Here is a 12,827-nt window from a genome sequence, read left to right as displayed (position 1 = left end):
TATTTATTTGCGCCTGCGCTTTTCTTTTGAAATAACTCAACGAGACCGGAAAAAGCTGTTTCTTCTGAACGGAAAACGGCTCCCAGATAAGTTAGACGTAGTTTAATCAGCGTTTTGAAACAATTTCACATCGGTTTTTTTTTTCTGGCGTTAATTCCATCAAACTACTGGGCTTCGTCCCGCCAACAGTGAACTCATCCGGCTAACTCGGTCTGCTGAATAACTGTAACGTGTCCGTTACTTCACGTTATGTTAACAAGACGGGAAGCACCGCTGACTTAGCACCGAAGTTAACGTTAGCGGTGTCGAGCATACCAACGGACCCGCTCACGTTGACCCCCACAAGGCCAGGAGACGATCAATAACCGTGATTATAAGCCCTTTTTTTTCTCTCTGCCGGATATATTGTTTAGCCGGGGTTTATGTTAACGTTAGCTCTCTCGCAGATTCGACACGGTAACCGTTAGCCACGTCTCGGTGTGGCTAGCTGAGCTGCCTTATCGTCCAGGGAGAGGATCAAAGAAACCGCTGCGTCGTGTTTAAAACTGTCTCCGCATTCTCTTTTACGACGTGTACATGTCCTGTTCTCATGAAGTAGCTGCGCGGTAACCCAGCTGCTATGGTGGACGCGATACTGCTGGTGAGTCCCGTTAAACCCCACCTTAATTAAACAGGCAGTGACACTGTTGGTGCCCACTCGCTCACAGCGAGGTGACTTGAAGTGTACAGCTCGAGACTGAAACCCGTGTCCATGTTTTTTCCTTCACGATCTTATTCAGCAGCTGCCGAGTTGAACGACTGACGGTGAGACAGCCGGTCCAGTATGAAGGCCCTCGGATCCAGATTCTCCTTCTGTGCGGGTTTCGTGGTGGGCACCTTCACGCTGTACGTGTTTCTGCGGCAGGTGTGCTTTGAGAGGACCTTGTCGGCGCAGCAGGCCAGCAGCTTCGATCAACTTCATGACCAGCAGCAACAGCTTGAGGAAGAGAGGACAATATGGAAGAAGGACAGGTCTGCTCTTTTCAACCTGAGGCACCCTCATCATACAGGTAACGCCATATGGAAGTGTGATGTGATGTGAGATATATATATATATATATATATATATATATATATATATATATATATATATATATATATATATATATATATATATATACTGTGTATATAAATAAATAACTACAATGATAAACTCAAATGTCCAACAATGATGAGTCTTGAAGTTCAAAGTACACCCAATTCTTCACACAAGACTATTTTTAGTCGTACAGAAACGATGAATAGTATGAACTTTGTCTGACAGTAATACAATTGAGATTATCTCACGCTTTCAGACCTACATGCACATATTAGGTCACCAACTGCACTACACAACAAGCAGTTTATATCTACTGCAACTTTGTTGCCTTTTCAGCAATTATACAGTGATGGGAAGTGACTCCAAGCTTTAATCAATGTTGACTGTTTGTCATGTTGTAAGAAGGCTGCACTTTGACTGATTTATTGTCCTTGTGTCAATTACCCATGTTTTTTACATCAATATTTGTCAAAAAGTCTCCACTCTAACTAGTAGAGCCTTTAATTTTTCCTAGAGTATACTGTAAAGACAGAAGATTTTTGAAATCTTGTAAAAACAACTCGTGGACAAATTGTTTCGATGCTTGAAAGATTTTGCCTTAGAAAAATAGTGTAATATATAAATGTTATTCTCCAATAGATAGCACTGTTTGTTCTGTGTAAATTATGCATGCGTGAGTACTGCCCTTTTTCATTATGGAGAGCCGCATACGGTTCCAAACTGAAGAAAAGGAGATTAGTTTCAAGGCCTTTGTCTGTCTTCCATGACATCGGAGCGGGCTGATGTGTGGTTGGGAGTGCAGGTGCATGGGCTGGTGGTGGCTCTGGGGAGGTACTTGTACGCCGAGGGCGAGAGACTTATGATGGCATTGGTGGAGGCCCTTATTCCTAGGTTGGTCTCAACCTGGTGGTTGGCAGAGAAGTGGCTGCTGGAGCAGTGTGGGATGTGCTTCACTGAGCCCTGGCAGCTGTAATTCCTCTTTTGTAAAATTGTTTTCTATTACTACTTAGTTTCACAGGAGGAATGTGGTGGAGGTAGGACAGGAGTTTCTCTCCCATTTCACAATTTACACTTGAACAGAGATGTACAGTACTTTTACAATATTTAGTGGTTATCTGCATAAGAACACACACTTACAAGGATCAGGGAACACTTGATTCAAAAGTTCATGAGTACTTTTAATTATGTACAATGTGCTGGGAAGTTAACAGGTCATAATTCCCTCTTTAATATCTCATTTATATTGCTGTGCAAACATCTCTTTAAAACAACTGTTTATTGATGTTTCTCACCTAAAAGAACATCTTACAAGCAGGATAGTGCTGCCAACCTGCTGCTAATGGGTAAAAGCTAACATTAACTAGCGCTCCTCTTGCTGATTTCAACAGAGTGGTTGTTTACAATGTATCATTACCAGAGACTGTCACCTAAAGGAGTAATCTGTTTGCAGAAGCTCAATTACCCTGTGTTATGTCCCCTTCTCGGTTTAGGGGATACGTGGGGGGGGGGGGGGGGGGACGAACACATGGCAGTCAAAGAATAAGTGAAAAGAAGTCAAAAGTAGGAGTAACGGTTTCAAATAACATTTATTATGACATGGTTTAACACAACCCAAAAGTTCTATTAAGTGGGAGAGGTTGGGACAGTTGTGGTTGTGCCAAACAAAAGAAATCAAGATAACAAAACTAGGCCTGGCTAACTACCTCTAGGAAAGAAACAAACAAAATGGCTTCACCTGCTTATCTAACAAAGTTCCATCAAAACAATACAAAGGCAGCACCAACCAATATGTCTAATGTTTGACACAAATGTACAGGGTACCCCGACCTTATCTATTGTCCTCAACCTCCCACCACAAACCTGCACACCTAGCAGTGTCAGTGTATACATCAAACAAAAAGACACCCCCTGAACTCTTCAGGCTTCCTCCCTTTTATAACGGGCCCACTCAGCTGGTTGGCCAGCTTGCTTTCCGGAACCCAGGTGCAGCCGGATTGGCCTGTACAAGTGGCAACTGATTGGCCCCTGAAGGGAAAACGAGGAGGGAGGGGACAACACTGACACGTAACACCCTGTAACCTATTTTCTCTGTACATGCACTTGATCAATATAAATACGATGTATGTATACTCTGTCTGGAACTGAAAGTGGACTAGATCCAGTTTGACCCAAATCTTATTTTTGATGAATATCTCACTGAATTTGGTTCAAATCTATAGCTCTGACTCTTTGTTCATTTTCTGGTACCTATTATTATTATTATTATTATTATTATTATTATTATTATTATTATTATTATTCTTTATTTCCCCTATTTTAATTTGTCTGTTCTGCTTTATTTTGTATTTGTATTTTTCTATTCCATTATTGTGTTCATTGCCTATATGGCATGGTCTCCTTTGCCTCCTGTATTTCTGAAATGTTTTTTGCCATGCTTCTATGTAGAGCACTTTGTAAACCCTGTTTTTAAAGGTGCTATATAAATAAAGTTGTTGTTGTTGTTATTATTATTATTAGTTCATCTTAACCCCTTAAAGTTCATCTTTTCCCCGTTTATTATATTAGGTATTATATGATTGGATACTGTCACAGTTTATTATGGTGTGATTACAGTGTAAAATGTTATATTCATGTTTATATCTCCTTACTAGGTGAGGATAGCGGCATGGCTGATGAGCTATACAAAAAGGTGCGTATTCTTTGCTGGGTGATGACTGGACCCAACAACCTGGAGAAGAAGGCTCGGCATGTGAAGTCTACTTGGAGTCGCCACTGCAATGTTGTGGTCTTCATGAGCTCTGTGGATGACCCGGACTTCCCCACGGTGGGCTTAGGTACAAAGGAGGGTAGAGACCAGCTGTACTGGAAAACGATCCGGGCTTTCCATTATGCCTATGAGCATCACAGCAACGAGGCGGATTGGTTCCTCAAGGCAGATGACGACACCTACGTAATTGTAGACAACCTGCGTTGGGTTCTTTCGAACCACACGCCGGACGAGCCGATTTACTTTGGCCGAAGATTCAAGCCATACACCAAGCAGGGCTACATGAGTGGCGGCGCGGGCTATGTGTTGAGCAAAGAAGCTCTGCGGAGATTTGTTGAAGGATTTAAAAGTAAACTCTGCACTCACACTACCTCTGTAGAGGACCTGGCAATGGGGCAGTGCATGGAGAAGGTTGGAGTGCTGGCAGGGGACTCCAGAGACACTGTGTTCAGGGAGACATTTCACCCATTTGTCCCCGAGCAGCACCTCACTGCCAAGTTTCCCAAGAGCTTCTGGTATTGGAGCTACTGCTACTACCCAATCTCAGAGGCAAGTGCAGCAAACATTCTGGACTTTCTCTTTATTGTTGATGTGGTATTACACTGGTATGATGCAACTTCAGCGCTGCTGCTTGAAAAGGCACGGTGTCATTTTTGGCAGCTTAAAACGGACAACTTTATGCTTGTTAAAAGGGATGTAACAATCAAGTCTTTTTTCTCCCAATCCTGATCTAAAAGATTTTAATATTGAGTATCAGCCGATACCGTGTTCTGATCAGATTCTTCTATTTCTCTAGATAATGCAGCTGCATAGTGCACACTTTAAGTAGGCTACATTAAAGTTATGAAATCAATCCAATGTATACCCTTAACCATTAACAAATTACTCTTATTGTCTTTTTGCTTGAAATAAATGACCGCAAGATACTCACTGAGCTAAAATTAAATGGTAAACAATTAGGTAAATACAATAAATATACTCTCATACTGTGTTTTGATGTCAAAAACACCTGTTTAAAAAATGCCTTGAACCTCCCCTACATTTGCCCTGGTCAACAATGTTTTTCCCCATAGCCGTTTGTGGTCAAACTGGTAAAGCCACAGTAACAATGGAAGCTTAACTATTCTTAATGTGGCCTATTGTTGTGTAACCACATACTCTCTTTTTCCTCAGGGACCAAACTGCTGCTCGGACGTGTCCGTGTCATTCCACTATGTAGATGCTTCACACATGTATTTATTAGAGTACTACACATATCATCTGCGTGCCTTTGGCTACAGATATCGTTACCAGCCCCCCGCCCCACTAGGGTACAATATTGAGCAGTCAAGTTCCCACGATGCTGCAGAGGGAAAAAAAGAGCTGACTTCTCATGAGAAAGGGCAAGGAGAGGGGGATGATCCATCCAGGACTGACAAGAGACAGGCTATAGATCCCCCTCCTGCTGCCGGTAAGGACCCTCCTGCTGTTCCAGCAGGCAAATAACAGTTTGACTGTTGGTATGTCAAGGAAACTGCTTATTCATTCTGATAATCTTCGTAGAAAAATCCACTTTCATTCGAAATGTCCCCCACACACAAGTGAGTTTCTGAAGGACTGCTGCTAATGTGAATTGTGACTGCAAGACTGGTCTTCAGGCTAAGAGGTAATTTATGACTTACCCTCGTTCTTTCAGTTTTCTTTTTTTAAAAGTGGTTTTACATTTGAACATCATCTTTAGAAGTTGGGAATGACTGTCTTCTTCACTCATTTATTAATGAACTAAAGCACCTTTATAATCAATATGAACGTAGTATGTTCCAGAGCCAGTTAAATTAGATTTGTCAAATATTTTATCTTTTTCTCGACTATTGCAAATCCACCAAAACAACTTGACCTTGCATTCGCGACAGCGATGTGGTTTGCTGGAGTGGTTTGACTTAATTTCACACAGATGTCTATATGCTTTGAAAGCCAATATGTCAAGAGCTGATCAGCAGTCGGCTAACGTTTTTCAAATTCAATTAAAATCAAAGTGCCTCACCTTGTACATCAATCAAACCGCCATTTGTCCAGTGATACAGGCATTTCTTTTAAGCATACTGTAGTTAACTAGTTTCCATGTCAATTTGATGCATCCAAAACTTGTCAGGCTGCATTCAGAAGCATTTCCACAATACATGCAAGTATATACACAATCTGTGGAGGACTTAATCCTTTTTATTTGATTGTATGCTGCAGTAGCTCAGAGAAGGAAAAAAAACATTGAAATGCATTTCTCAATTAGCTTATTGTTTGGTCCATAAAAATGTCAGAAAAAGATTACGATTGCCCGTTATGATTTCCTGAAGTCTTCAAATAATGTTTTGTGACCATAAGAATACCTTCACCATTGTTTGGATGCATTCATATTTCTCTATGGCTAATTGACATAATTGATGTGAACATGATGCTTTTAAATGAAAAGTCCAAATGTCTAATGTATACAGTCCAGCCAAAGATTTCCATGAGGGATGATTACAGACATACTAGTCGGTGTTTTGGGACTCTTTTTGGTGATATTTACAATCCAGGTAATTCTTATTTGTTTATGTAAATATTGTATGTTCAGTTCACTGCATACTATCAGGATAGGATGTCTGCACCTCCCTTGAATATTGATCTGGAATACAATGGTTAAGTAGTACAATGGGAAGTAGTTGTTCAAATATAATTATTCTTAATTGAAATGAACCGCAGACTTCTCCAACTCATATATACCTGTTCTTCCTGAACCCGGCACGCACTCTTTACATTTCCCTTCATCTCTCCCGAGTAGGCTCGTCAGCTTGTGCCTTTGCAATTTGAGATTGTATGATTCATCAGCTGCACACATGACTTTGCACTGTGACATTACCATGATGAGTATCATTTTAATGAATCCTTCTAATGTGAGCGGATGACTTCTTCATGTCAGTAGTTTTTTCAAAGAGCAAGCATCTTTCTCTCATTTTTAACTTCTACAAGGTTGTGTAATTCTTGCATTCTGGGTGGATGAAGATCTTTTGTGTTGTAGTTGGTACTTTGTGCATATTTTAAAGTATTCATAACAGTTCCTTTTATTACCTTGTAACCAAACAAATAATTTATTTTGTGGGTGATGCAGTAATTACCAAATACATACACTGGCTTCAGTAATCAGACAGGATTCAGTGGCGATCAGACGGAACAGATTTGTTTAAGTAAAAACTGAATGCACTTTTGAGTGTTTATTGGCTGTTTTTCTTTTTAACCACTTAAACCTCTTGTTCTCTTTCAAGGTAAAAATTGTGAGGTAATGCCTTTTTTTTTAACGTGTTTACACTCAGTTTAAACCAAATCAGCATGTTTTCCACAATTGCTTCCTTTTGAAATGGATTTTAATTCGTACAGTTTTACAGTAGCAAAAGACTTTGGTGCTGATTGTTCTGCGGGCCCAACACATCTGGTTGCTGATGCCAGAGATACAACACATCCAGTCCTTGACAATCTACTCCAACATTCAAATGGTATCTAATGGAAAGGTGTACAGTACTGTATTTATATTTGAAATGTATTCATGTTGGTATTGATGTCTAAATTGAGTCGATACACTTAATTAAGTATGTCAATGAGTTTTGTGTGACCACATGTGATCAGTGTGCAAGATCGTTTAGTACTTTAATCACTATAAATAAATGCATATTTTACTGTACTTTTGTTTTTGACCCTTGTTTACATGATAACAAGTCAGAAAAATTTCCATAGACAGTAGAAAAGCATCCATGCATGGTTAATGTGGCTTTTTCACCTGCCTGTGGTTTAGTAACTTTAACACATCGTCCTCTGTTACAATGAGCTGTGAGCGACTGCAGGTTTTACAGTCTGTTGTTGAGGAGGAGGAGGCGTGGCATCCCATTACGGAAAGCGTTGAAACCTTCGTAAAGAAAATTATATTTGTAAAGGATTCAACAACAATATTTTGGTTATTCAATTTTAGTGAGGCACATCCAAGGTTTCTACCTCTGCCTCCCATAATTGATGAATTGGCCTCTCTTAGTTTGTAAATACTCTTCAACACAAGGACAAGCCATTCCTGTTCATACAAAAAAAGATTAAACGTTCCAACAACTCTAATACATTCACAAGTAGTTATCGTAATAACTAAATTAGTTTCATTGGAAGTTTAGTTTAAAATTGATAGATTTAAAAAAGAATTATACAAAAATATGTATGTGAGATGTAAAAACAAATGTTAGCCTATATTGTTCCTATTTTAAATCTCATACTCAATATCTGCTTCAAATGATGTCCAAGTGTTGGGGCTATTGTCAGGCTACAATGTTAATAATCAAAAATGTTAATCAAAAATCTGCACATATTCTTTGGGGAAAATTAGCTTTGTATTTTTTATATTGATCAAAAAATCATAATGCACAAATATCTGTATGATTGTCCTACAAATAGCCAAACAATTCTCTGTAAATATAAAAAGTATAGTAAATCAATAGATATTGTATACCTACTGAATGAATGCTGTGTGTTGCTGATGTCACTCACCTGTTAGTCGCCCCAACATATCAGCGAAGATGTGATCAATGTGTCCTACACAACAAGATGAACAGAACATGTAATATACACCATCATATGTTAGGTTATTACAGAAAAAAGCTGTATTCATACTTTGTCTTGGTGTTTCTGTGACATGCCAAAGAAGCTAGAGGTTAGGCGGGAGAAGAGTACTTTAAGACTGAATTAAAAAAAACTCACTCTTTGGTTGAGCAACACTTCTCCTTCCCATTAGACCGATAAAACTGTCATAGTCGATGTCTCTAGATCTCTTCAACTCTGCATCTTCTCTAATGCAGCACTCCGGCTTAGCCTGAAAGACAAAACACAATTTAGCCTGTTGGAAATGATTGGGCTTTTCAGCTTCCCACGGTAGAATTGTTTTGAAAATGTGCTACAATGGATCCGGCCATAACTCACTTAAATAAATAAAAGAATAAATGAAACCTTTATAATCCTAAGAGGTATTGGCTTTTCGTAGGGAGCATATACAAGAATCTTCAAAGAACATCAACCATACATGACAGCATATAATATCATTAAAGCATGAGTTTCATAAAAACAATATAAAAAGCTTTATATGGGAAATCGATAAAGGAAATCAAGTAAAAAACAAAGGTTCAGACCATGTAATCAAGGCTTGTTCAGCAGCTGAATGCTGTGTGGGGCAAAGGATGGGATGCCTATTAGTCTGTATCCTGCTCATATTTTACCCACATCCTGAAGATAATATAAGACCACGGGTCCCTTATAGCTCCACTGGCCAACCTCTTTGATCCTAGAAATGCATTTTAGTAATTGGGACGTCCTTCAAGGAGGAGTGCTCAGATCGATTTCCAGGTAACCCCAAGGAGACGAGGAGGCCCAAATCGAGAAATGAGAAAAGCCCTAAATGTATGTAGTCTTACCTCTGTCAGTGATTTGTAATTATATTCGCTACATCCAGACCTCACAGGAAATATGACAAAGGCGACTAAAGTGACCAGTGAAGCACGAGTGCGGCAGCAGTTTGTAGTTCTCTCCATCATTCTGAAACCAATCAGATGAGCGTAAATGGTTTATACAAATTCAGTTCAGATTAAATGGACAATTATGATTGTAAAAATGACTGAATGATGAATACAAAGGTAGTTGGGTTTAACAATTGCTTAAATAAACCTCAAAGGTCCAAGATCAAAGATTAGGAGCATTTCAATTGCCTCTGATTGGCTCTCAACATGTCGATGGCGAGCTGGTGGCTCATTGTTAACGGTGCTAACAGCGCTGTCGGTCAGGTCGATGTTATTAGTTTCAACTGCCGTATAAGAGAAGAGCAGAGCAGCAGCCGTGAGCGAACCATTGGGGAACGCTCAAATGCTCTAACATGTACCAATAGAAACGTGCGGTTGGCCTGCCTAGGCTGTCAGCAAGGCAAAGAGAAGTTCTGATGAATACACACTCATAAATACACACAGCAGATAAATTGACATTACCAAACCTGCAATCAATCAATTTACTCACTCACCCAATAAGGCATGCAAGTTATTTGATAAATCAGAAAAAAGGCTGCTACAGAATGTCTTTTCTTGGTGAACAGTGACCTCTCATAACGACATTAAAGCTCACAATAATCTATTTAAAATGAATGAAAACAACATGAACATCTCACCTCCTGTGTTGAAAAATCTTGATCCGACCAACAGTTTACTTGGTATCAAAGGAACTCTGCCGACTGAAAATGTGTCTCTGATCAGCAGCCTCTTATCTCAATTGTTGAAGTCCTTGAGTTAATTTGTAATCCAATTAGAGCTCCACCCACTACCCAAACTCCCCTCTCATACACACACACACACACACACACACACACACACACACACACACACACACACACACACACACACACACACACACACACACACACATACACACACACACACACACACACAACCGTTCTCATTAGTCTTGTCAAATAATTGAAAGGGTTCGGGCTAAACCTTGAACAACAGTGTGTTTGTATTTGCACATGTGTGTGTGTGTTTCTCAGGAGAAATTGAGCATATTATGTGCCTGTGTAATTGGACTGGACTTGGAAACAGCGTACGCCCTGTAAGCGGATATTGCTGTCTTGTCGACAACGTCAATAACTGGTGTGTAAGAGCAGAGAGCCAAATAACTCCTACACTCTCTGAACCAATGAAAGGACAAGCGGAAGCCTTCCGGCTGACCCTTTCTTTCCACAGACAAATACCCGAAAAGTTTCATTACACCCACTTGAAATTAGTAAGGTCATATTTGAACAAAAAATATTCTGTCGAACAAAACAACAACTCCTCCTTAGGAAACTACGTGTCCGTTGTGGCTGAAGTGTTCAGAAGAGCAGCCTGGAAAAGACGACTTAAGCTAAACTTAAATAGCACTGCCCTAATCCTGATTTCTTGACTTTGTTGTTCTGTTACACCCCTCTCTTTATTAATTGTTCAATTTAAGAAGATTTACTTTGCAGTAAATATCTTATTGATGTGCAAGATAAAACACAGTGGGCCTGAACATTTACTAAAACTTGACTTGGAGAAAAGGCAACATTTGGGTTTGTATTTTACTACTTCTCCCTGACTAACAGTACATTATAGGGTTAATTGTTAAGGAAAAAAGTGTTGAACATTACTCATTCCTATTCTGACACAGTTTTTAAAGTAAGTTTAGTTTCACATTTCTATTATTTCTGGATTCTCAAAACACTCTGTAAACTGCATAATAGAAATGTTAAATCATTGTAAGTCCCTCTCAACTAGTGCTGCCAAGGACGAAGACATGATAATTGCACTGGGATTATCAGTGTGAGATCATGAGACTCACAACAAATAAATTAACACATTTTTGATTGGACTCTGGCAGTTATTCCGATTTATTCCAAGTGTTAATTATACTCAGTTCCCAATTTTTCAGATTGGTAACAAAAACACAATATCAACCAACATCTCCACATTTACCTTGCAGGCAGTCCACATTATGACGATTTGGCTTCAGTAATGATGTTCACAAATCAAACTTTTTTTCTTCAGAGTGGCTGAGGCCAGCTGCGGAGTCGGCTTCCATTCCTCGAGGGATCCCAACCTTTTTTCTCCAGCAGGGGACAATGGAAGAGCTGCATCCCCACTCGACAAAACCAATAGAGAAAGATAGATTTCCTTCCCTTCCTTTCTCATTTTGGAGGCACCGAAGAAAGGAAAATTAAGACAGAAGTCAACTAAATAACTGAAATAAACATCCAGTGTCAAAAACCTTCTTCCAATAGGTTTCTGATATTATCTCATGAAATTATCATAAAATATTTATTTTCTGTATCTGATTGTAAACAGAATTGACGACCCGAATAAGCAACACATATGAAGTACATTTGAAGCATATAATGTTACATTGTTCCTGCAGTTTCTGCATGGGATCTTCAAAAACTCATCAAGAATGACAATTTATTAAGCAATAATTTAACAATATATCACAAAAAGTAAATATCTATATGCACATTATGCACAATCACCACAATCACGCAAGTTCCTGATTTATTTTTGTTAAAATGATGCAGCAAAGAAAAGCGGAAACAAGCTGTCATCACAATGTTGACATATCACCGTTTAAAGATGATATGACAAACAAGGAGTTGCCTTTTTACTCATCTGGCAGTTATGGTTTAATTGTTTAAAATATTTGTCTATTAACTCTCTTTCAACTGATTTGGTCCCCACTAACTCCAAGGAAATATGTGTCCACATTGTCTGTTGTTTGGTGCTGATGCATGCTGCAACCTGAGGCAAGCAGTGACGCATTGAGGCTGTGACCTTTGTTTCAAAAGTACCTCTTTTTGAGCTCATTTAAAAATCCATTGGATTATCTGAAAAATGCACGGTCACAAATCTGAAAACAGGGCTGTTTTTTTCTGAGCTCATGTGACTTTTTTTACACAAGATGCAAGGTTGTCATTGGACAGCCTTGCATCTGCTCGGGGGCAAAGTCATGCTATTCTGGGTGCTCTGATTGCGAAAGAGATGGACCGTTACCAACAGCTTCTGTGAGTGTGTGTGAGTGAATAGGGCTTCAGAGAATAAAATTAATCATTTTCTTTTATTCAAGAAAGGTGATGTGTTCAGATGTAGCAACAATGAGCATGTGTGCAGTAACAACAATACATCAAGTGGAGTTGTGAATGAGTTTAGTCTTTACCTTAGATAGCCCCTCGTTTTCCTCACTTATCACTTTTCCTCACATGCTCACGGCATGAGGGAAGATGTCTTTCAAGTATTTGTATCAAAAACAAAACCTAACGCCTGAGAGAGAGCAGCGGGACGAGGAGGGATGAGAGGATAGTGGGGCAGACAAACAAAACTGCTTCAGAACACATGGACTTTCCCCACGTGAATCAATATTCAAGCCCTGATCTCCCCGTTGAGCAATGAGGCCAAA

General features: G+C 39.4%; 1 protein-coding gene across 7 annotated transcripts; it reads left to right on the top strand.

Annotated features, from left to right (window-relative positions):
* The first annotated feature begins 35 nt into the window (after positions 1–35).
* Positions 36–6,068, top strand: c1galt1b (core 1 synthase, glycoprotein-N-acetylgalactosamine 3-beta-galactosyltransferase, 1b). Of its 7 annotated transcripts, XM_034531943.1 has the most exons (6): positions 36–367; positions 447–640; positions 780–804; positions 905–1,049; positions 3,730–4,394; positions 5,019–6,068. In XM_034531943.1, the coding sequence occupies exons 5-6, from the start codon at positions 3,744–3,746 to the stop codon at positions 5,328–5,330; spliced, it is 963 nt and encodes a 320-aa protein (XP_034387834.1). In that variant the 5' UTR covers positions 36–367; positions 447–640; positions 780–804; positions 905–1,049; positions 3,730–3,743; the 3' UTR covers positions 5,331–6,068. The 7 variants fall into 7 exon arrangements, with proteins under 7 accessions (XP_034387834.1, XP_034387832.1, XP_034387830.1 ...); XM_034531941.1 differs by having other exon boundaries at positions 37–367; positions 780–1,049; XM_034531939.1 differs by having other exon boundaries at positions 37–640; positions 783–1,049; positions 5,019–5,295; positions 5,388–6,068.
* Positions 6,069–12,827: the final 6,759 nt, after the last annotated feature.

The sequence above is a fragment of the Cyclopterus lumpus genome, chromosome 5 (genome assembly GCF_009769545.1).
Source record: "Cyclopterus lumpus isolate fCycLum1 chromosome 5, fCycLum1.pri, whole genome shotgun sequence".
Lineage (NCBI taxonomy): Eukaryota > Metazoa > Chordata > Actinopteri > Perciformes > Cyclopteridae > Cyclopterus > Cyclopterus lumpus.
This window is presented reverse-complemented; position numbering and strand designations above follow the sequence as displayed.